The 19,347-nt window shown below is 52.4% G+C and overlaps 9 protein-coding genes across 9 annotated transcripts; 2 read left to right on the top strand and 7 right to left on the bottom strand.

Annotated features, from left to right (window-relative positions):
* Positions 1-22: 22 nt before the first annotated feature.
* On the top strand, positions 23-1,442 carry CC84DRAFT_453970 (uncharacterized protein). Its single transcript, XM_018186336.1, has 3 exons — positions 23-271; positions 320-574; positions 622-1,442. The coding sequence occupies exons 1-3, from the start codon at positions 182-184 to the stop codon at positions 1,345-1,347; spliced, it is 1,071 nt and encodes a 356-aa protein (XP_018040194.1). The 5' UTR covers positions 23-181; the 3' UTR covers positions 1,348-1,442.
* A 95-nt stretch (positions 1,443-1,537) lies between these two features.
* On the bottom strand, positions 1,538-4,840 carry CC84DRAFT_1137781 (DUF221-domain-containing protein; the record flags this gene model as incomplete). The annotated part of the gene is made up of 6 exons (XM_018176164.1): positions 4,303-4,840; positions 3,933-4,228; positions 2,963-3,868; positions 2,427-2,913; positions 2,087-2,372; positions 1,538-1,921 (listed from the first exon to the last, which is right to left on the bottom strand). The coding sequence occupies exons 1-6, from the start codon at positions 4,494-4,496 to the stop codon at positions 1,538-1,540; spliced, it is 2,553 nt and encodes an 850-aa protein (XP_018040193.1). The 5' UTR covers positions 4,497-4,840.
* Positions 4,841-4,930: 90 nt separating this feature from the next.
* On the bottom strand, positions 4,931-5,814 carry CC84DRAFT_1160885 (uncharacterized protein). Its single transcript, XM_018177605.1, has 2 exons — positions 5,409-5,814; positions 4,931-5,354 (listed from the first exon to the last, which is right to left on the bottom strand). Exons 1-2 carry the CDS (start codon positions 5,757-5,759, stop codon positions 5,163-5,165), a joined length of 543 nt encoding a protein of 180 aa, XP_018040192.1. The 5' UTR covers positions 5,760-5,814; the 3' UTR covers positions 4,931-5,162.
* Positions 5,815-6,154: 340 nt separating this feature from the next.
* On the bottom strand, positions 6,155-7,502 carry CC84DRAFT_1255775 (uncharacterized protein). The gene is made up of 2 exons (XM_018184568.1): positions 6,621-7,502; positions 6,155-6,568 (listed from the first exon to the last, which is right to left on the bottom strand). Exons 1-2 carry the CDS (start codon positions 7,382-7,384, stop codon positions 6,442-6,444), a joined length of 891 nt encoding a protein of 296 aa, XP_018040191.1. The 5' UTR covers positions 7,385-7,502; the 3' UTR covers positions 6,155-6,441.
* Positions 7,503-9,353: 1,851 nt separating this feature from the next.
* On the bottom strand, positions 9,354-10,358 carry CC84DRAFT_1160882 (uncharacterized protein). The gene is made up of 2 exons (XM_018177604.1): positions 9,517-10,358; positions 9,354-9,463 (listed from the first exon to the last, which is right to left on the bottom strand). The coding sequence occupies exons 1-2, from the start codon at positions 10,213-10,215 to the stop codon at positions 9,446-9,448; spliced, it is 717 nt and encodes a 238-aa protein (XP_018040190.1). The 5' UTR covers positions 10,216-10,358; the 3' UTR covers positions 9,354-9,445.
* A 723-nt stretch (positions 10,359-11,081) lies between these two features.
* CC84DRAFT_1137777 (cytochrome P450 monooxygenase) lies at positions 11,082-12,625 on the bottom strand (the record flags this gene model as incomplete). Its single annotated transcript, XM_018176163.1, has 3 exons — positions 11,082-11,241; positions 11,292-11,446; positions 11,495-12,625. The coding sequence occupies 3 exons, from the start codon at positions 12,623-12,625 to the stop codon at positions 11,082-11,084; spliced, it is 1,446 nt and encodes a 481-aa protein (XP_018040189.1).
* A 308-nt stretch (positions 12,626-12,933) lies between these two features.
* On the top strand, positions 12,934-15,323 carry CC84DRAFT_1193484 (MFS general substrate transporter). The gene is made up of 9 exons (XM_018181306.1): positions 12,934-13,307; positions 13,360-13,480; positions 13,534-13,695; positions 13,743-13,852; positions 13,901-14,073; positions 14,125-14,535; positions 14,584-14,733; positions 14,787-15,121; positions 15,173-15,323. Exons 1-9 carry the CDS (start codon positions 13,081-13,083, stop codon positions 15,245-15,247), a joined length of 1,764 nt encoding a protein of 587 aa, XP_018040188.1. The 5' UTR covers positions 12,934-13,080; the 3' UTR covers positions 15,248-15,323.
* Positions 15,259-16,140, bottom strand: CC84DRAFT_1137773 (uncharacterized protein). Its single transcript, XM_018176162.1, has 2 exons — positions 15,718-16,140; positions 15,259-15,669 (listed from the first exon to the last, which is right to left on the bottom strand). The coding sequence occupies exons 1-2, from the start codon at positions 16,103-16,105 to the stop codon at positions 15,377-15,379; spliced, it is 681 nt and encodes a 226-aa protein (XP_018040187.1). The 5' UTR covers positions 16,106-16,140; the 3' UTR covers positions 15,259-15,376.
* Positions 16,141-17,201: 1,061 nt separating this feature from the next.
* Positions 17,202-18,714, bottom strand: CC84DRAFT_1193483 (putative amino acid transporter; the record flags this gene model as incomplete). Its single annotated transcript, XM_018181305.1, has 3 exons — positions 17,202-17,624; positions 17,675-18,356; positions 18,404-18,714. The coding sequence occupies 3 exons, from the start codon at positions 18,712-18,714 to the stop codon at positions 17,202-17,204; spliced, it is 1,416 nt and encodes a 471-aa protein (XP_018040186.1).
* Between the last annotated feature and the right edge of the window lie 633 nt (positions 18,715-19,347).

Genomic DNA, 19,347 nt, shown 5'->3' with positions numbered 1-19,347 from the left:
CCACAACCTTGCATCGCTGCGTGCAAATAATTATCAAAATCAGCCTACCAAGCGCGTACTTCTCCTTCTCATATTTCACTCCCTAGCGCTACGATGCACTTTGGCCTCGGGCGAATCCCTTCCTCAATTTATCTCAAGATACCCATCTCTTCTCGGACAACTACCCGCCATCCAGCCGTCAATGCCAGCGCCATGGGTTTTGTTCGACAGCTCCGCCGCTTACGGCGGTGATTGCACCACTGGAGCGGATACCGACATCGCTGGAGTTGGGGTAACTCTTTTGCGGTATATGTCACCTACTCTTCGCTAATCTCTGCAGGTGGTGCTTTCCTTCGTACTCGCGAGCATTATGACTACGACGGCGTCGATCCTTGCGATGATACTTGACCAGGCGTTTGATGCGAAGGGTCAGTTTACGATACGCGCGCCGGTGCGGTTCATAAGGGATCGGATCCTAGATACGGAGTGGAAGAAGAACTATGCTTGGAGGCCATTCCTCGACCCGCTCATCATCGGACTGGGAGACCAGCAGCTTATCACTGGATATGCGGTGTTGCTCAGCGGGTGGATAAAGGTGTGACTTGCACACTCCTGGTCTATCGGGGCTCACTCTGTCTCAAGGTCTTCAAAAACGCCTTCGAAGTCCAAGGCGCTCACTTCGTCCTCGTCCTCTACATCTGCGCGCTGTCATCCTCGTCCCATCTCGCCGCACTCATTACGTTGCGCAAATACTTCCGCCGCTACCGCCTCATCGCGAAAATTCGCCTCACACTCGTCATCGTCTTCGCTTGCTTTCTTCTCGCGTCCATGCTCGCAGCAATCAGCATGCCGGAGCTGATCCCCCTGACACCACAAGGCGCGCTAGAAAAGCAGTCCCGCGCCCAGCGGCTGGCCTTCCTCGTACCCATGTTCTTCATCATTGTCGGTTTCTCCACCGCTCTCGTCTGCATCATGTGGACGCCGCAGCGCCAGACAGCATCGCCACGCGGCACGAACATCTGGAAACACGACGGCCGAGGGGCGCATCCCAGACTCGAAACACGAAGCAGATCGATGACCGTGCCCGCCAACTTTGGTATCGGCCTGTTTTACATACTCTTCCTGAACCCGCTGGTTGCCTTCATCATACAGCTCATCTTGGCGCTGCTGTCGACGATCTTGGTCTTGAGTCAAAAATTCTCGGTGCCGGAGGAGCCAGGAAAATGGTGCGGGCTGCAGGATCAGGGGGAGAATGAGTGGGGGTTTGGTCAGACGTTGAGTGTGGTCATGCTACTGCTTCCGGCGATGAGTGCTGCGCAGGCGTACCTGGAGGGGAGACAGCATATCCAGGAGGGTGGAAAGCTCTGAGTGACTGGAAACGCTAACAATATCATTTCTGGAGTGCTCCAGGCTAACGGTGATCTCAGCCTTTCCTTTCTCTAGCCCGCGCGACATTTTCAGTAACCTAGTGACTGCGCCTTCACTCATTGATTCAGTGTGAAGCTTGAAAGTATACGGAAATCATTTAAACATTACGTACGTGTGTATGTTTTACATCCTAATACATCACTCGTCCCTCCCACAATGGGGCCTGTCGTGCATTCTGCCCCACCCACTCCACCTTTCCCTTTTGATTCACAATGGCCCCCTCATCTGTGGCTACGACCCCATGCTCCGCCAGCTTTTCTTTCAAATCAGCTACCTCTTTCCCACTGACGCCCAGCGAGTCCCGCGCCAGCCAAATCACAGGCGGCTCCGCAACCACCGCCGGATGCAGATACGCCTTGCGCGCATCCTGCACATCGTACGGCGGCACCGGCTCTCGGAACCATGGGTTCAGCGACGCCGACAGCTCAGCTGCGGACTGTGACTGCGGCTTGAAGAGGCGCTGGAAGAGCGAGCGTTTCTGCGGCCGCGGGGCGGCGGCCGCGATGTCGTGGGTCTCCGCCTTTGCTCGGTAGTCGTCTGAGAAGTTTGCAGTGGTGCCAGACACCAGGCCCGTTCCGTCGGGCCCGCTCGTGATCAGGTCCTGCTTTGCCTCGTACCCGGGATGCGTCACGTTGCTGTCCGCGCGCGCCGTGCCCTCGTTGCTGACGGTCTTTCCCACGGCTCCGCTGTGCTTGCGGCGCGCCTCGGCCTCTTCGAGGAGGGTAAGCGGGAGCGTGTACACAAGTGGCGCGAGCTTGCGCCTCATGGCGATGTGGAAGACGATGGTGGCGATGATGAGGATGACTTGGAGGACGACGGGACCGACGGCGATGGCGCTGCTGCCGATGTTGATGGCAAAGAGGCCGAGGAGGCAGAGCTCCGCGAGGTAGATGCCAACCATGAGCTGTTGCATTGCGCGCGCGTAGCAGGCGCCTTTGGTGTCGATGTCGGTGGTGTAGACGTAGCTGGGTAGTGTTAGGGAGGCTCCAAGAGGGTTTGTATGGATGGGGGACACTTACAGCATGTTGTACTTGTAAGCCAGGTATATCAGGCCCAGACCGACCGTCGAGAAGCCCAGCACCAGCGGTGCGATGATTGCATACGAGATGGCGATGACGCCCATGTTCGTCCACAAGGGGTACTCCGAGCCCCACGAAGGAGCAGTGAGTGCCATCCACTTCTCATACTTCTTCCTAGGGGTGCCGGCGAACTTACTGAGAACGAAAACGCCAATGAGGCCACCGATATTGATGAGGTAGCTGGCGGTCTGCGCCACGCCGAACAGCACAAAGTACGAAATGTAGAAGTTGCTCGCTTTGGGGAGGTTCTCGGCCAGCAGCGACACGGCCTGCGTCGGGTCCGAGACGATCTGTGAGGCGACTGCTGTGGCGCCTGAAGTGAAAGTGGTGATGAGGAAGACTTGAATTACTTGGAAGGCAAAGTACCATGACTGGGTTTGCAGCTCGACCTCCGAAAGACTTATTGCGCCCGCAAGCCTTGCGACGACTGCCAGATCATTAGATGTGTTACATCCATGGGGATATTTAGAACTTACTGCGGCAAATGATCGGAACCAAGGACATGAGTAACGCGAGCATCACGGACGGCAGGAGACCAGTTACCACTCCCAAAATCGCCTGTGGGATATCGTTGATCCAACGAAGGAACGGCACGTTCGCGGTCAAGTAGTTGACATTGCTGATAATACCGACGAGAGCGACAGGGAAGCTCCAGAAGAGAATCATGGCGAAGATGAACGCCGTGGCGAGACCACGCCGAAGCGAGCGATCCCAAGAATTCATCTTCAGGTTCTTCCAAATAACTTCGCCGGGCAGGATGCCAGTCTGGCGGGCAATGAAGGTCGCAGGCTTGTCGTGTATCGCAATGACGCTGGCTGTCTGTGCAGCAGCCACGGTCTCGAACTCGATGAAAACTGCATTGAGGAGTTTTTCTTTTCCGGCAATGTGGGAGCGCTGGCTTGCCTGCACCTCTGGGAGAACTTCTCGGAGGTGATCTTTCCCGTAATCAATTGTGTCGACTTTTTTTCCAATGAGTAACTTGAGTCGATGCGTCGGCCTGTCCTTGGATTGGAGGAACTCGTTCCAGGACGTGAGTTTGGGCTGTCTTCCTTGGTCCTCCACGCTGCCACCCTTCTTGCTCTTTACCGCTGCTTTCACTGCCTTTTTTATCAATTTCATTTCTCCACCTTCGAGCTTGATCGCCGTCTTGTTGACATCGTCGACCTTTTCTTGCAAATCGGTGAAATCGGATACGAGCCATACCTGCGACACTCGATGGAACATGCGGTGCAAGCGCTGGTGCGTGAGGTATTCTTTCGGCACGTTTGTGAAGAGTACGGTGCGCGAGGAGATGCGGGACGAGTTCCATGCGGAGAGCAAATACGCTTGTCGTAGCTTGATTAAGTACGAGACCTCACGCCATATCAGGTACAATACGAAGCCTGTGTTTCACTGTTAGTTGGGTGCCTTGAAGTAAACCAGCTGAAATGGTTGCACTGTTCTCACCAAAAAATGCCCAGGCGATGAACGCATGCGCGAAGAAACGCGCTGGCTGAGCCACGTTGCTAAAGGACAGGATGTCCAAGTCTGACTGTCCACCGCCTCCAGTCGCATTGACAGGAAAGAGGACAGGCCAAGTGATTAGACAACCGACGAAACTCATGAAGACCAACATCTTGAGAAATCGTATAAAGAGGTAGCCATCGAGGGACTGATGATTGAGAATGTAGTCATCTTTGGTAGCGCGGAAGTCAGACATCCAACTAAACATGCCCGATTTGGAGGACGTTGGCGTTCTTTCACTGCTCAGACGGTCAAACCCTGCAAACAGAACCGCGGTAACAGAACCGCGATATAGCACACAGTATCAACATACTAGTTGCTCAACTTTTCATGTATTGTTCGTGTTTGGTAAAGGCGCTGCTGCTTCCTGCGTAATATGAGGAAGAAACCAATGTAAACAGCCGCGAGTGCAGCGCATGGCACAAGCGTCGAGACAAAAGCTGATATCGAAGACGAGGAATTTTGGGCGCTGCCCTGCCGCGAATCTGAGGGCGTAGGGGACGACATGTTGACGAGCAAAGCCTCACGTTGTCAGGTGGAAGAGGTGCCACACCACCGTTTCTTATCTTCACCGCAGCCCACTCACATGCCATCGTCATCCCCGGACCCACTTCCAACTTTGCAACAAGGAGATCGGACTGGCGTCAAGCTACGGTACACATCTCCCGCCGTTAGAGAGCAGTCAACCGACAATAGCTCGAGTTCATGGGTGAGAGGGCCAATCGAAGACACCGTCTAGCTCCGATCGATGTTTTGAGTTTTGATGCGTCGCCGGATAGGCGGGTACATCGAGCGGTTCGAGCATATTGGCGTGCGATGGGGCGACGGCGTGTGAAGCTAGGGACGACGGTGGTCTTTGGTGATGGTCTTTGATGTCATCAGGGTCCAACTGAACGTGGGGAACCGCATGCGTCGAGTGTTGGGATGTTCAACTGTCAGCTGATACAGGGTTTCACACCCGCAATGAGAAGCGCATGCTGTACGAAATTGTATTTGAGAACAGTCGCTGCCGGGAACATAAAGGGTTGCGTGGACGGCTCCATATTATGTGAAGCTGCAGAAACAAGATCAAGATAGATGGCTGCTGCATGTAGCAAACCCGTCGTGAATCTAGAACACTTACATGTAATTATACAGCATTTCTACACACCAAACGCTTCCAACGGGCCAGTATCAACCTGATTTGGAAAATATGCTACCAAACAGACCGCCTCCTCCACCACCAGCACGCCCACCTCTTCTTGCCTCGTTCAACAACCATTCTCGCAAGCGCTCCTTGTTCTTCATTTCTTGTGGGTTTGTGAGTCTGGTATCAAACTGCGCTTCCTGTCTGCTGAACGCTAGCAGCGTAGGCATAGATGTGATCTGCGCGGAGCTCATTAGCACTGGCCATACGCTTTCGCATCGATAATGGCCCACCATATATTTGATACCCAGATCCCCTATCAATGTGCTGTCAAGCTCCACCTCGACAAACCCCAGTCCCCCTTCCTCTTGTCCCACGCGCTCGTCCTCAATCATTCCCTTGACCAGCGGCTTTATAGCCTGGCACGTGGAGCACCAGCTCGCGCTCCACATGGTTATGAGCGGACGGTTCTCGGCGGCCGAAAGCAGCGTAAGGGTGTGCAAGTCGTTCGGCGTGCGCACATTGTCGAAGATGCGGTTCTGGTTCGATCGCGTCGCGGAAGCGCCGAGAAAACCACGTTGGGGCACGCGTGGGAGCTGCAGTTGTAGCGAGCGGGCTATCGTGGGGGTCGGTCGGAGTATCATTGTGTCTGTTTGATTGCAGAGGGACGACGGCGAAATGCGAAATGTTGGTGGTTTTCGCACGCGCAGGAGAATGCGACGTCATCGCGACTGGCGCTTGCCGAGTCGCTAGGGCTGAGCTGAGACAGGGGTCCCCCATGATCAGTCTCCAGGCCTGCGAGCCGCATCGCTTTACTCACAACCAATTCGAAAACAGGAAGTTAGTCGTATCGAACTTCAAACGGGTGAGGGGCTTCGGCATCACATTCATGTCGGGCCTATCAAGTCAGCCGGTGATGGCTCTACCGGCGCGTCCACTCACTGCCGAGTCGAAGGAATATCATAGACCTGAGCCAAGCACAAGCCGAATTCAAGCGCATTCACAAGCTGTCCCGAATCAAAATCGAGGAGCATCGTTGAGACAAACGATCTATATTTCTGCCTAGAAGTCTACAACCACCATGCCATCTGATTACAAGAACAGTCTTGCCTTAAGGAGAGTGAAGAGTTGGACTGAAAGAAAGGAAAGGGAAATAGCACAAGGAAAGAGGGTGTCGCTTGGTTGCGACCCATGTTGACTGCCGGTCATCGCAACGTCCGGCCTAGAGCGCTAACACGCGTCTGGAGAACGCCAGATGCTCCTAGTCTCACGGGTGGGCCACTCTCGGTCCCGTGGAGGGACCGAAGAGCGCTCCAGGAGATACGCTTAAGCGCAAGCGATGTCAGAGACCTGGAAGGACTGGCCGGCCGTAGCCTTGGGGATCTGTGCAGCCGCAACAGAGAAGAAGCGGCAGACGTTGGCACCCTTAGCGGTGAGCTTGCCGAACTCGACACTGCAGGACTGTTAGGCCATGCTTTGCAACGGAGGTGTGGGAGTGAACTTACGACTTGCAGGAGGTGTTCTTCTTGCATGCGGCAATGCACGCTTCCAGGGAGTTGATGTTGGCAGGAGTGTTGAAGGGCTCGACGTTGCCAGAGCCGGCCGGGGCAGCGCCGCAGGTCTTAGCAGAGGTGGAGGTGGAGGTCTTCTTCTGCTCGGTCTCCTTGGTGGTCTTGGCCTCCGCCTTTTGGCTGGCCTTGGGTGCTGCAATCTGGCTGGCCTTGGGTGCGGCAATCTGGCTGGCCTTGGGTGCGGCCTTCTGGCTGGCCTTGGGTGCGGCCTTCTGGCTGACCTTGGCGACAGTATTCTGGGTGATTTTGGTTGCAGCCTTCTGAGTGGCCGTAGTGTCGGTCTTTTGCTGAGCATTCGCCTTCTCGTTCGTGTTGCTAGCCTGAGTGTTGGTCGATCCCTCGGCTAGGCCCTGAGGGTTGGCCGTGGTCGGCTTGACATCGGGAATCGAAGTGCAAGCTTTGTCGAACGCTACAAGGTTGGAGCTATCCTGCTTGGGAATCTGAGCCGCAGGGACATCGAAGAGCTCGCACTTGATAGTGCCGTCGACCAGACCGAAGAGGAAAGACTTGCACGAGGCGTTGGCAGCGCAGTCGGCATAGCATTGCTCGGCCGTCTGAGCGTTGGTGAACGTCTCAAGCGGAGCCTTGGAGGTGCTGGACGCAGAAGGAGCAACGCCGCAAACGTTGCTGCGAGCGGCGAGAGGAGCGGCGGCGGCGGCGGCGCTGAGTGCAAGGACGATGGCGCTGTAGGAATGCATGTTGTAGATAGTCGGCGTGGATTTGGTAAGTTGAAGGAAGAGGAAGATGTTTTTAGAGACTGAAAGAGAATTAGGTGATTGTGAAGCGAGTGTTGGAAGTGAAGTGAGAGTAATGGAGTGTTGTGGTGATGGTTTGAGAAGTCTCTGGAACCCTTCTTATACTTCCGACCTTTCCATCCTGCTCCATCTTCGACAGTCGATATCCGGCTCTAGGCTTTCCCCCTGAGCTATCCAACGAGGCCTCGTAATGTCTACATGGTCCGGTGGTTCTTGGTGAGGGCAATTCGTCATGTCAGTCCCGTTGCCAAAGGGGTTGGGGGTGGAGGAAACGCCGCAAAGTGCCCGATGTGGCTGCTATGCCACGTACGATGAAGGGCCGTATCGTACACTGGCCATAGCATCCACGGGGCATGCTGAGATGGGATCCACTGCGGTCATGTCTAGTGTCGTATCTCAGCTGCGTTGTGCAGCTGCAGTACGTGGAAGATAGACTTCGTCATCACCGGTGCTGCATCTGGCAAAGGTCATTGCTGTGATCCACTGCAAAGGGATCTGGGGCTGTCTTTACCTGAGCTATGCAAGATTAGTACGTGGACGGAAGTCTCGCGACTCTAGCGTTATCACCGACAAAGTTCAGACCCTCAAGTCGTTGTACCTACAACGCGATTGCTTTACATAGGCTCAACGAGAGAACTTGGAAAGCTTCCTTTTAGTTCGGTTCAACATGATGTGCTGCTATTGTAATTCTATTATGGATCCAGTGTTGCTCAACAAAGACGTGACAGTAGGTCCTCGACAGTGGGCTTCGTAGCTTGAATGAAACAGCGGATCATGACGGTTACGTGAGCCACAGCCCGCTCAGTGCACGGATATATCTATCCTGTCCGCATATACTTAGAGGAACTCTTAAGTGTGAGGGTTGCAGATGCGCTGCTCTACTTGCTGATGGTGAAACATCCGGGCAACTCCACTCGTCTACCATCTAACCCGTCGGAGAGACTCTGACCGTCAGGGATTTAGACTTTGCATTCCAAAAGTTGATACCGTGAATGTTTGAAATAGTAACCTTATTTTCAGTCAGTGTTTACCCCTTGACGTGTTGTCGATCGGTGTCGATCAGCCGTGTACCATGTGTGTTTGAGTGCTTATCAGATGGCTACCTCGCACACGTACATAACCGAAGCTACTCCGGAGCTAGTTTGGTTCCGCAGCTTGACACCAGAATGATGAAGCCAAAAATTTCTTGGACGCGGGATTGGTAGACGGCCTGCGGAAGCTCTCTGACATGCCTTGCCCGATGGAGTTGCCCTGTCACTGAACGCGTATCGATTCAAGAGCACGTACAGATACGCGTACATGAGCTCCTATAGCAAATTATAGTTTGTGCGCAATCTGCTTAATCGCGCGATTGTTGAAAGCACCTGGGCAAGCTTCTGCTGACTTGCAGATATATCTTAAAGCCTTTGGCTAACATGCCACTTTCGTCTTTGCAGTACCTCTTGCACTGTTGGGGAACGTTCTGTGCTTCCACTCGAGCATAATGAGCAGAAAGCTGAGTGTGCTCTGATCCGACATGCCCTTGTCATTGCCGTGATTGGTTTGGCGGCATGGAGCTACCTAGCGCTGGTGTTCCTGGTCCCGCACCGATGGCGCACCGAGTACCATTTTCGGCCGTGACGTGTTCACGCAACTCAACTACACTCCTAGATGCACCGCCCCACCGAGCGACGCGTACTCATGGAGCAAATTTGTCGTGCGCCACACTCGTGGCCTGAGCATCCCCACGTTCCCCAGCATCAAACATTGCGAGATCGACAGATGTTCCAAAGCTGGTCTCATCATGTCGCAGCCCACGCACCCTTGAAAGGAATCACCTGACGATTTCAGGAGGTATCTTCATGGCTGGGGCGTCAATGTGGCGTTTAATTCCTTTATTATAGCAAGAAGGAGAGCTTGAACACATCTCAGGACTGATTCTCCCCGAACCTATGGAAGCTCGTTTGTTGAAACACATGGTGGCATCTTGCTAAGCTCTGCAAGGACCGATATTAACGGCGTCGATTAAATCAGGATATCTTTGTGAGTCAGCCTCCGCAACAACGCAACTTTGGGCATCTTACTTACACCTCAAGAATTTCTCTTCCTAGGGTCCAATTCTTTCCATTTCGTATATGTTGCTCGAAGACCGGGTTCAAACTTGGTTCAGTCTTGTCATGCAAGAAGATATCCGCGGCTTCGTAGGGCCAGTTGACCGAAAACGTTTTCTCGCAGATACGCCGCACAAGAACATCTTTACCCTCCCATTTGTCGGCCCGGCATAACCGTTCTCTCGCAGAAGGCCATGCCAAAGTGTCTAACCAGGCAGCGTGTCGATTGAAGATTTGCGACGGTGTAGGACGCAGCCACTCGGGCATAGCGTCATAGTTGTATTGGGTCGGCGAGATTTGCCACCGAATAGAAACACCCATTATGTATAATATGGCAACTTGCTCGGGAATTGTACGAACAGCAAGCGCGGACACGATGTCACGGACGATGGAATTGGCGAGGGGGGCTTTCACAGCATCGCCAGGGGGATTGAGCAGGCTCTGCACACTGGGAAAGATAGCTTTTTGGAACTCTTGGATATTGCCACCGGTCGCTTCGTGAGAGCGGCGAATGTTGATCAGGTTTAGGATTGCGCTATCGAGGGCACAGGTTGAGGGCACATGTCTAGGCAAAGCTGTCCAGACGGCTTGCCCGTATGGCAGATCGTTCTCGGCGCCTTCAGCTGGTGCTATCCGTGAGGTGACAGTCTCTGGGTCAGGAAAGTCTGGTGAGCCAGCTAGCATCGCGTCGTTAAGAATCTGCTCCCATATGGAAAGCCCTGATGGATGAGTATAGACAACGATAGGTTGTGGACGTCAGTCTCTTACCTAGGGTTGGATTGTCTTCTAGTGTCGTGATCGATTCGATCCCAACGGTATTGAGCCAGTTGATGTCTCTGCCGACAACATCCATACTGCTAGGCAATGAAAGTGATGTCGCTGAATTGAGATGTGCAAATGAAGCTCCTGACGGCAGCGGTGGATGCACCTGATTCTCTGCTGGGACAGATAGAACTTTGCAGTCACATTGAGCGAGTGTGGCTGTCAAGTCCTGCTCAAGGTGTAGTATGCGCGTTTCCAGAGTCAACACCTGATTTTCCAGCTCGCTGATGATAGCTTTGCCTCGTTGTCTCGCTTCGCGTTGGCTATTCCTGTCATATTCGCGTTTGCGGCGTAATTGATCAGGCGATAGGAAATCGATGCTACGGATCTTTGCTTTCGACATTGCGGAGAATATGTCTGCCAGAATAATCTTGGAATGAGTTGGGGAGGAGATGGTCAGCATAGCGGCTGAATGGAGTTGCCGCACTTGCGCATATCGTTAGCCGGAAAGTTCTTGGTGATAGGCCGAGAGCTGTCCGGTGCACGCGATTTCCCCGCATGAACCCCAGAGTGTCCACAGTGGCGCGCTAACGACTCGTTAAAGCCTATTGATCGTGATACCGCTTGATGGCCAGAAGATCAACTGTACGTCTTTGGGTGTCCGAGCGCCCTAAATTAGGATGAGAACAGATAGGTCGGTCACACTTCACATTCAGGATTACGAAAGTTGTCTTGCAGCTGTATTAAAGTGAAACTTGGATTCTCACCAACGATTCCGTTTCCTCCGCTCATCTGCTAAATACCTTCGCCTTCACGAAAAGTTCTGGCTTGTCCCAGAGCACATAGCAAAGCTGCTCCCTTGCCCAGTCGAAATTGTTGTCGTCGAGCTCAAAATCAAACATGTACACGAGCTGGGCGGCAATGATGCGCACCTCAATCCAAGCCATACTGATATTTGTCAGCACCTATCAGAAAAGCATATGCAAATAGACGCATACTTAATGCCCATACACATTCGAGGCCCGGTCAAGAATGGTTTGCTAGCTTCTAGATTGTCTATCTTCTCTATCCAGCGCTCAGGGCGGAATGAGTCGGGGTCTCTAAAATACTTTGGGTTGTGGGTGATGGACCAGGCATGAACGCCTACGACTGTCTTGAAAGCTTTTAGAGGTGGACAATTCAGCGTAATGCGAGTACTCACTCCTGCGGGGACGAAATGTCCGGCGATCGTACAACCACCCTCTGGGGTGACTCTAGGCATAGCAATAGGAATAGGAGGGTAAATCCGAAACGTTTCGCTGATGCATGCAGTGAGATATGGGAGTTCTCCCGCTGCCTTTGCTGTAATGTCGTTTGCATTCGAAAAGTGAGACCGCAGTTCGTCTTTCAGCTTCGCATAGACGTCGGGGTGTTTGCACAGGTAGTAGAACAAACCACTGAGAACCGTCGCGCTCGTCTCCGATCCAGCAATGATCAACGCATTTGAGTGAGCAGCAAGTTGCCAATCGGTAATGAGGAGCTCGTCTCGTTTCTTTAAGATGTACGAGACAAAGTCGATGCGATCAGATTTGGGACCTTCCCTTTCCCGTCGAAGAATCTTCTTCTTAGACTCCAGCGCATGACGTGCACCTCCTTCTCGCACCGCTTTTGGTGTGAGCCAGGATTGGAAGTAGTGCAGGAGGGGAAATTTCCATATGGCAGCATCCCAGGCCATCGACTGCATGTGGTCCAGGATGATCGCAATCCAGCTGTCGGTCTTGCGATTCTTAAGTGATCCAAAGGGCTCACCGAACGCGAGTTCACCGAGAATGTCGAAAGTCGTCCAATTGAAGAAGTTGACAAGGTTGATGGGACCATCCGCGCCCTTCTCTCTTATAGCTTCCCGCAGCTCGCTTGCGTATTGTAAAATCAAATCTTCTTGTTGTAGTAGCGCTTTCGCTGAGAAAGCATAGGACATCATCTTCCGGATCTCCGCGTGCCGCTCTGGATCTTCGGCATTGACGATGTGCTCGGCGCGTAAAGTCTCGTCCTTGCGATAGAACACTGGATCTTTGATGAGGACCTTTCCGTCCTTACGTCGGTCGTAGATGTCCTTCCACGCGTCCACGCAGGCAAACGATAATTCATTTGGTCCCCATCGCACAACGTCTCCATACTTGTCGTGTAGAGACCTGACACTTTGATGAGAGTGCCCGCTCGTGAACTGTTTTGCCCAATACAAGTTGGAGGCAATGGCACGTTTCGGGCCAGGAAAGTGAGAGAGGGGATGAATCCAGATAAGCCAAACAAAATATGCGGTGGACGTGACTATAGCAACAGCTACCGTGTACATGAAGTAGGTTGAGTTAGAAGATGAATGGATAAGCCAAGATAACTCTTCAGGAATTAGTCCAGTAAGTGCGTCTATGGCGTTCATTATGGCGGGCAATGTTGTTACGAGAAGCCAATTGCCTTGAATGTAAACAGCTTTTAATGTGCCGTGGATCTTGAGCGAGATAGACGACATTGACCACAAGATGGCAAGTCTGACTCGTTAGCGTGATGCGGGTGTGAGAATCGTAGCTGCCCCTTCTACCAACTGTAGCTTGATTGACGAACGAGTCGTTAGCGTTATGCGGGGAAATCTAAAAGTCTAGACCGGCTACTATTTTCCCAAGAAGAAGGCACGGACGTACCTTCCACAGATATATCAAGTCCAGTTATCCTCCTGCCTCTTTCAATCAGCAAGTCTTTAACGCATTCATTACCACAACGCATAAACTCCGAGACGGCATCGAGAAACCGAGCATGGAACGCAAAGAATTGGCTATCTCGCATCATGAGAACAATGACAATAGTCACAAGAGTCAATCCAGTTCTGTCGATGACGCGCATCTTTATGGATTTGCGGCCGACGAATCGACTATTCGAAAAGGATATTTTCGCAGTCCCCGATTTTTAGGAACAATGCTGGCGACTGGGCTTGGGTTAAGTGTCGCAGTCGGGGGTTTCGGATTAGCAGCACCAAATCTGGCGTATGAGAAATCTGCCTATCATTGACCTACCTCTTTCTAATTAAAAGTGCAGTCTGATCAACAACGAGATTGGTCCCGATCCAAATATCAGCTGGGTCTCACTTGTATACACGTTAACCTTGGCCATTGGACTGCTCCTGGTCGGCCGATTGAGTGACCTCTTTGGACGAAGGGTTGGTGCCGCACCAACAAATATTGAGGACTGTGGCTAACTCTCGCATTGCAGTGGTTCTTCATCGGGGCAGCGGGTCTGTCTCTGATCGGATGCGTCGTTTCGGCTACCGCGCAGAATGTTCAAGCGCTAATTGCGGGGACTGCCATCATTGGATTGGCAGCATCGGGGCAGCAGTCGTTCGCTACTATCACCGGAGAGCTTGTACCAATGAAGGTAATCGATGATGCCTCATGATTGCAACTGCGTTCTAACCATATTAGCACCGATTTGCTGCAAATGCAGTCATGTATGTTTTTTGCATTCCTTTCTCTGCACTGGCTCCCGCGTTATCGAAGGCGTTCGTGCTTTATTCGGCTGCAGGCTGGCGTTGGTAAGTCCAAACCTCCTCTGCACGGCTTCTTAGCACTGACATATATAGGTGCTACTACCTCATGATCATTCTTTCGTTTATCAGTGGCCTTTTGTTCTTTATCTTCTACTTCCCACCCACTTTCGAAGACAAGTTCAAGAATAAGAGTAGGGGACAACAGATCAGAGATTTCGACTATATCGGAACAGTCCTCTTTATCGGAGGCTTTGTCATTTTTCTACGTTTGTCCACCAACCCCTAGATATATGGATCCGAGCTGACAAAACCCGCAGTTGGGCTTTCGTGGGGTGGATCCGTATATCCCTGGAAATCCGCTCACGTCATCAGCACCATGGTGGTCGGAGGGCTAGTACTTATTGCTTTCGCACTTTGGGAGTGTTTTGCCCCGCTGAAGGAGCCTCTGCTTCCCATGCATCTCTTCAAAAATGTTGCGTGGGTAGTTGCCTGCGTCTTACTAGGGATCGGTGCCATGATTTATTACGCGATGGCCATTGTATGGCCGTCTATGGTGGCAGTACTGTATACAGATGATGGTGGCGCTAGTATGTACGCGGGATGGTTGAGCTGCATGCCTGGTATGATCAATGGTGGGCAGATCGTAGGAGGATTCTTAGCCGTACCAATTGGGAAGACCCGGATCCAGGTCATCGTTGTATTGATACTGGGCGGGTCGCTGCTCGCAGGTAAGTTGAAAACCTGATCGTATGCTCTATCACTGAAGTTTTGTATAGCAATCGCATATGCCGGACCAGACGACTTATGGGGCGCTGGCGTGCTCATGGTTCTATCAAGCTTCTTCATTGGATGGAACGAAAGCGTCTGCCTTTCGAACGCTGGCATCGAACTACTTAATCAGCAGGAGATTGGTACAGCTATTGGAGGTAAGTCTTTGTTGTCGAATCTCGCCCACCAAAGCCTGGCTAATTCTACGCAGCGGCGGGTTCGATCAGATCGGCGATATCTTCTCTGGGCAGCGCAGTATACGTCAGTGTGCTCAGCAATCGGTTGTTAGAGACCATCCCTGCAAAGGTCCCGGCAGCCGTGGTTCAAGCGGGTCTACCAGAATCTTCCGTAGCGGGCTTCATGGCAGGCCTCACCTCAGGCTCGTTTACTGATGTGTCTGGACTGACCCCTGATATAATTTCTGCAGGAATGGCGGCGTACAAGTCTGCAAATGCGCAGGCTTACCGTACAGTATTTCTTGCCACGATCGCATTCACTGGCCTTGCAGTCATTCTTAGTTTCTTCGCCCCCAACGTTGACGACAAGGTATGCAGACAGACGATATAGTTAGAGCGCCATTCGCTGATTACCTCCTAGATGACTGGGCAGATCGCAGTTACGCTCCATCGTGAAGATGATGATGGAAAGGCAGAAAAGGTCGATGGTGTTTGATAGATTTCGATACCATTGCAAACATCAGTTGCACGCCACACGGCACCTGGAGCACAAATAATACAATATCATACAGATCCAATTGTCCACAGACCCACGATACTGACGCATTGCGAGTAAGCGGTCGATTCAATGACAAGCCCTGCCGTATTTCCTCAGGCGCACGTAATTGTATGGCAGAGGCGCTATGAAGCCTGCTGACACAGAGAGCAAAGCCGCACCCCAGAAGGCTGCAGAATCCAGCTGCACTACTCCTCCGGTTAGGTAGTAGTCAACGACGTTCTCCGCCAGCTCCATTGTGATCATTGAGATCATGCTCATCCCCGCAGCAGTTCGAGCGGCAGCCATCCAAGGAAGACGATCGTAACCATATCGGAGGAGCGTAGTCTCCAAAAGCATCGAAGAGGTGATACCTGAAGCCACTGCAAAACGTCAGTCGGGCTGCATGATGAAGAATAAAGAAGACGAACTGGATATCGCCATTATAGTGCCCATTCCCAGAGTCGGGTGTGAGAGTTGGAGATACCACATTGCCGAGAAATCTCCAGCGGTGCAGCCAACCAGGCACCGGAGCGTGTTGACTGCTGCGCGTTTCCAGGTTGCTGTTGAGGCCCAGAATTGCGATGTTGTCATGGATGCAGAAATCGTGGTCTGGCTGGAGCACGAAGGAGTCGGTATCCTATCCTTACTGCATTTGAGGCTTCGTTGCAAAGTCAGAGGACCTTGCGGATGACCCCATGGCGCCCTGCTACCGACAGCTAAATGAGGTCGAGTACATGTCCTTAGTAAGGGTGCAGATTGACTTAAGAGCACAGTTGCCCGAGTTGAGAGCAAGCGCATGGCTGGCCGTCGTGACATACAGATGAAAGTCTGAGTTGTGCAGATGAGAGGATCGTCCTAATGTCTGATGAGGAATCATCTAGCTGCCTAATTTAACGCTAGGTTATCGCGCTAAGTCCACATTCGGCAATTCAGGAGGACTACGCATTCGCAAGAGCGACGAGTTTTCCCTATTTGGGCGTCTCGATACGAGAATGACCTAGAGAAAACTCTGGACCTAAATGGTCTGACATCCTATTTCCTGATAAAATCAAATAAGAATGAAGTCCTCCAAAGGTATTCCTGCTTTTCGCAACGTCCCTGGTGAACCATGGAGTCTCAAAACTAGTTACTTCAATCCCAGCCTCTTCTAGGAGCCCTACCGGGTCCGTCACAATATCGCCAGTCGCTGCATTGTGCAGGGCAAATGGACCGCCGTCAATGGGTTCGGAGGTCCGCCCTTTGAGTAGCCAAACAGCATCATACGGATCAGCCACCTTTTGACCGTAGATTGTCTCCCCCTTCATAAATCCTGGTACTTGCACGTGCCAACGACTGGCCAAGTTTGTCCAGCTTGGTGTCCCTGAGAAGCGCGAAGGACGACAGGAAATCGGGAACCGAGTAGTATGCAGATGAAGTCGCCTTCCTGGGTTCCTAGAGGCGCAAGCCTGATGTAGTTATTGCATGCTTTGAAGATACACCGACCTTCTCATATCGACTGGTGCCGGGTCTCGGTCTCAGAATTGAATTTTGCCAGTCGACTTCGATATGGACAGCTAGGCCCTAGAGCAATCGAATGGCGGCGTTACTGCGGTCCTCCTCAGGTTCCAACCAAGCCGTTACACAACTAGCAAGGGAGAATACGTCTCCCATCATAGCGACTTGTTTACTCTTCTCTTCATCATCTGTCTGATTGATACAGATGGCATCTATCCACATCGACCGCTCTTCTTTCTCGAGCCGAATATGTCTTAGTGCAACATCCGAGTTTTGCCCTATACCGATATGTCCCTGCGAAACAGAAGCAACGCTCGCAAATGTGCATGAGGTATATAGTTTCGACCTTACGCCTTAAAAGTTATACTCGAGAAGCACTTTTGCGATTACACCAACTCTCAAATGTACAACCATGCGCTCAAATGCTCAGGTCGGCACAAGAAAAAGCCGGTCTCGTACTCCCACTATAATCCGCGACAATAGCATCGCACGCCGCATACAACCCTGGGCCCAAGAGAAATAGTCCTACCACCATCACGACCGCATGGAACACCGTCTTCACCGTGCGTCCAAATCCCCCGAACAAATCGCGCTTGTTCATCTGCCAGTATGCGACGGCGAAGTAAATGAAGCCGAAGAAAGAGTCAAACGCAGCGCCAAGAAGAGACAGGAAGTCGCCCATAGAGGGAATCACCTCGGCAAAAATGAAGCCAACCCACCAAATGGCGGCCATAACGGCAATCCAAACGCTCCAGCCGATGAGGGTGTTGCTATGTGCGTGATGCGAACCGCGCATGAGGTGCTTGTAGACATATTTGGCGGAGACGTTGGCGTATATGACCTGTACTCGTTAGTAATTTATACTCAGAGAGCCTCAATGGGTGCACTTACTCCTATGACGAGCGTGGGCACAATCACGAAAGCAAAAGACGCCTTTTTGTAAACGACGACACCCAAGCTGCCGAATGCGGGTGCTGTAGCATATTGGCCCAGGTACCTGAATCCGACCGCTGGAGGCACGATGAAGAGGAAAGCTGATAGGCAGGATAGGACAGCCAGACTCTTGGGGAAATCCTGCGGCTTCTCCATCTCAGCGATGAAGGTGGGGAACAAGATCTGTGGCACCCAAAGGAATGTGATGTTTAGGACGGCGTTCATAGCGGCGACGAACGTGGTTCCAGACGGCGGGAAGGCGTACGTTTTCACGAGTCCCGCCTTAGGGTAGACACCGAGGTATCCATATCCAGGTGCGTCTTCGATGCCGGCGAAGACCAGGAAGAGCAGGATGGCGATGCCCATGCACGCGGCTGAGAACATGGACATGAACGAAACGTGTCTCAGGGTGCGCGGGAGCGACATGACGATGCCCATGAGGGTCACAATAACAGAGAACGTGACGGTACAGAGAGAGTGGTCGGACAGTGTGTTGATGACCTTCGCGCCGGTAAGAACGTGGAACCCAATGAGCATGATGTTATTGGCCAACAGCATGAAGGCTGTGAAATGGTATGCCCAGCGCTGCTTGCCGAAGGCGTAGTAACCAAAGTCGCAGATATCCATGATCTGGGGATGCCTAAGATTATCAGCCTGATTGGCTAGACCAAAACGAGGTGGACGTACTTCATGATGAATCTCCACATAGTCATGCTTGTGAAGTAGAACAGTATTCCGGCAAGCAGCATAGTAATAATGCCAGGTACCCAGCCCAGTACGCTCAAACTCCAGCTCTGCGCCATGATGGCTAAGCACACTTGATCGCCTGCAAGCAGCCACGCAGCCTTCTGCCATGACATTGTCCGGAGCTGAATATCGTGACCATGGTCTTTCGCGACGAGAGCGTCGAAGGTCACGCCTTCTTCGTCTGAATCTGTGAAAGGCGCGTCGGCGACCGCATTCGGTGCCTTCTCGTCGGCATATTTGACGTCAGACATGGTAGATCGAGGATGGTCTGAAGCCCTTTGTCGGCAGGCTGCGTAGAAGCTTGGGTGCCGAGTCAAGCGGATTCAAGCAGATTCAAGCATGTATAAATGCTTAGCTGTGTCTTGGACACCAAAGACGCGATAAGGCCGGGTTGCAGGGGAGGCTCGCTACGCTGAACGGGCTGAGATGTAGCCGGGTCTAGACCCCTGGCGAACTCCGGGCGTGGGTTGCAAAAGTGGTGTAACTCACACGCATTACACTTGTCCCTTAGCAACTATCGTCTTCCTGTTGGTGCTGATGGTGGGTTCAGCCTCAAACCAGTCCCATGGGTATCGCCAGGCACAGCCGGGCAGGGCCAGCCAACGCCGCGGTCCTGGTCAGTATGATCGTCATAAAAACTTCTCATTGCGAAACTGGCTGGTGAATTCATGACAATGGTCGGATCGATGTGATCAAACGGGCGTGGCGTAGCTTCTGCGGTCTCGCCCACTACGCCATTCGACGCGATATGGCGTGATTGGCAAAAAGTACCATAGGCTGTAACCCGAAATCCAAAACCCAGCGGACGATTCGGAGAATTTGTTGATGTAGCTGCATGGACATGGAACGAGCTGCGAAAACATTCGTTAGCTCCGGGGACACCG

This window comes from Paraphaeosphaeria sporulosa, assembly GCF_001642045.1.
Source record: "Paraphaeosphaeria sporulosa strain AP3s5-JAC2a unplaced genomic scaffold CC84scaffold_2, whole genome shotgun sequence".
Lineage (NCBI taxonomy): Eukaryota > Fungi > Ascomycota > Dothideomycetes > Pleosporales > Didymosphaeriaceae > Paraphaeosphaeria > Paraphaeosphaeria sporulosa.
The sequence above is the reverse complement of the archived record's forward strand: the minus strand, read 5'-3'. Positions and strand labels throughout refer to the sequence as shown.

What these genes read in the sequence shown, in the direction of transcription:
- CC84DRAFT_1160885 (XM_018177605.1), bottom strand. Translation starts at nt 5,759, where the DNA reads ATGATACTCCGACCGACCCCCACGATAGCCCGCTCGCTACAACTGCAG. An exon ending in ATCTGGGTATCAAATATATG is followed by an intron (nt 5,355 to 5,408) that starts GTGGGCCATTAT and finishes AGCTCCGCGCAG; the next exon opens with ATCACATCTATGCCTACGCT.
- CC84DRAFT_453970 (XM_018186336.1), top strand. Translation starts at nt 182, where the DNA reads ATGCCAGCGCCATGGGTTTTGTTCGACAGCTCCGCCGCTTACGGCGGT. An exon ending in CCGACATCGCTGGAGTTGGG is followed by an intron (nt 272 to 319) that starts GTAACTCTTTTG and finishes TAATCTCTGCAG; the next exon opens with GTGGTGCTTTCCTTCGTACT. An exon ending in TGCTCAGCGGGTGGATAAAG is followed by an intron (nt 575 to 621) that starts GTGTGACTTGCA and finishes CTCTGTCTCAAG; the next exon opens with GTCTTCAAAAACGCCTTCGA.
- CC84DRAFT_1160882 (XM_018177604.1), bottom strand. Translation starts at nt 10,215, where the DNA reads ATGCTAGCTGGCTCACCAGACTTTCCTGACCCAGAGACTGTCACCTCA.
- CC84DRAFT_1137773 (XM_018176162.1), bottom strand. Translation starts at nt 16,105, where the DNA reads ATGTCACGACGGCCAGCCATGCGCTTGCTCTCAACTCGGGCAACTGTG. An exon ending in CACTATAATGGCGATATCCA is followed by an intron (nt 15,670 to 15,717) that starts GTTCGTCTTCTT and finishes GACGTTTTGCAG; the next exon opens with TGGCTTCAGGTATCACCTCT.
- CC84DRAFT_1193484 (XM_018181306.1), top strand. Translation starts at nt 13,081, where the DNA reads ATGGAACGCAAAGAATTGGCTATCTCGCATCATGAGAACAATGACAAT. An exon ending in TCGGCTGCAGGCTGGCGTTG is followed by an intron (nt 13,853 to 13,900) that starts GTAAGTCCAAAC and finishes TGACATATATAG; the next exon opens with GTGCTACTACCTCATGATCA. An exon ending in GGGCGGGTCGCTGCTCGCAG is followed by an intron (nt 14,536 to 14,583) that starts GTAAGTTGAAAA and finishes AGTTTTGTATAG; the next exon opens with CAATCGCATATGCCGGACCA.
- CC84DRAFT_1255775 (XM_018184568.1), bottom strand. Translation starts at nt 7,384, where the DNA reads ATGCATTCCTACAGCGCCATCGTCCTTGCACTCAGCGCCGCCGCCGCC. An exon ending in AAGAACACCTCCTGCAAGTC is followed by an intron (nt 6,569 to 6,620) that starts GTAAGTTCACTC and finishes ACAGTCCTGCAG; the next exon opens with TGTCGAGTTCGGCAAGCTCA.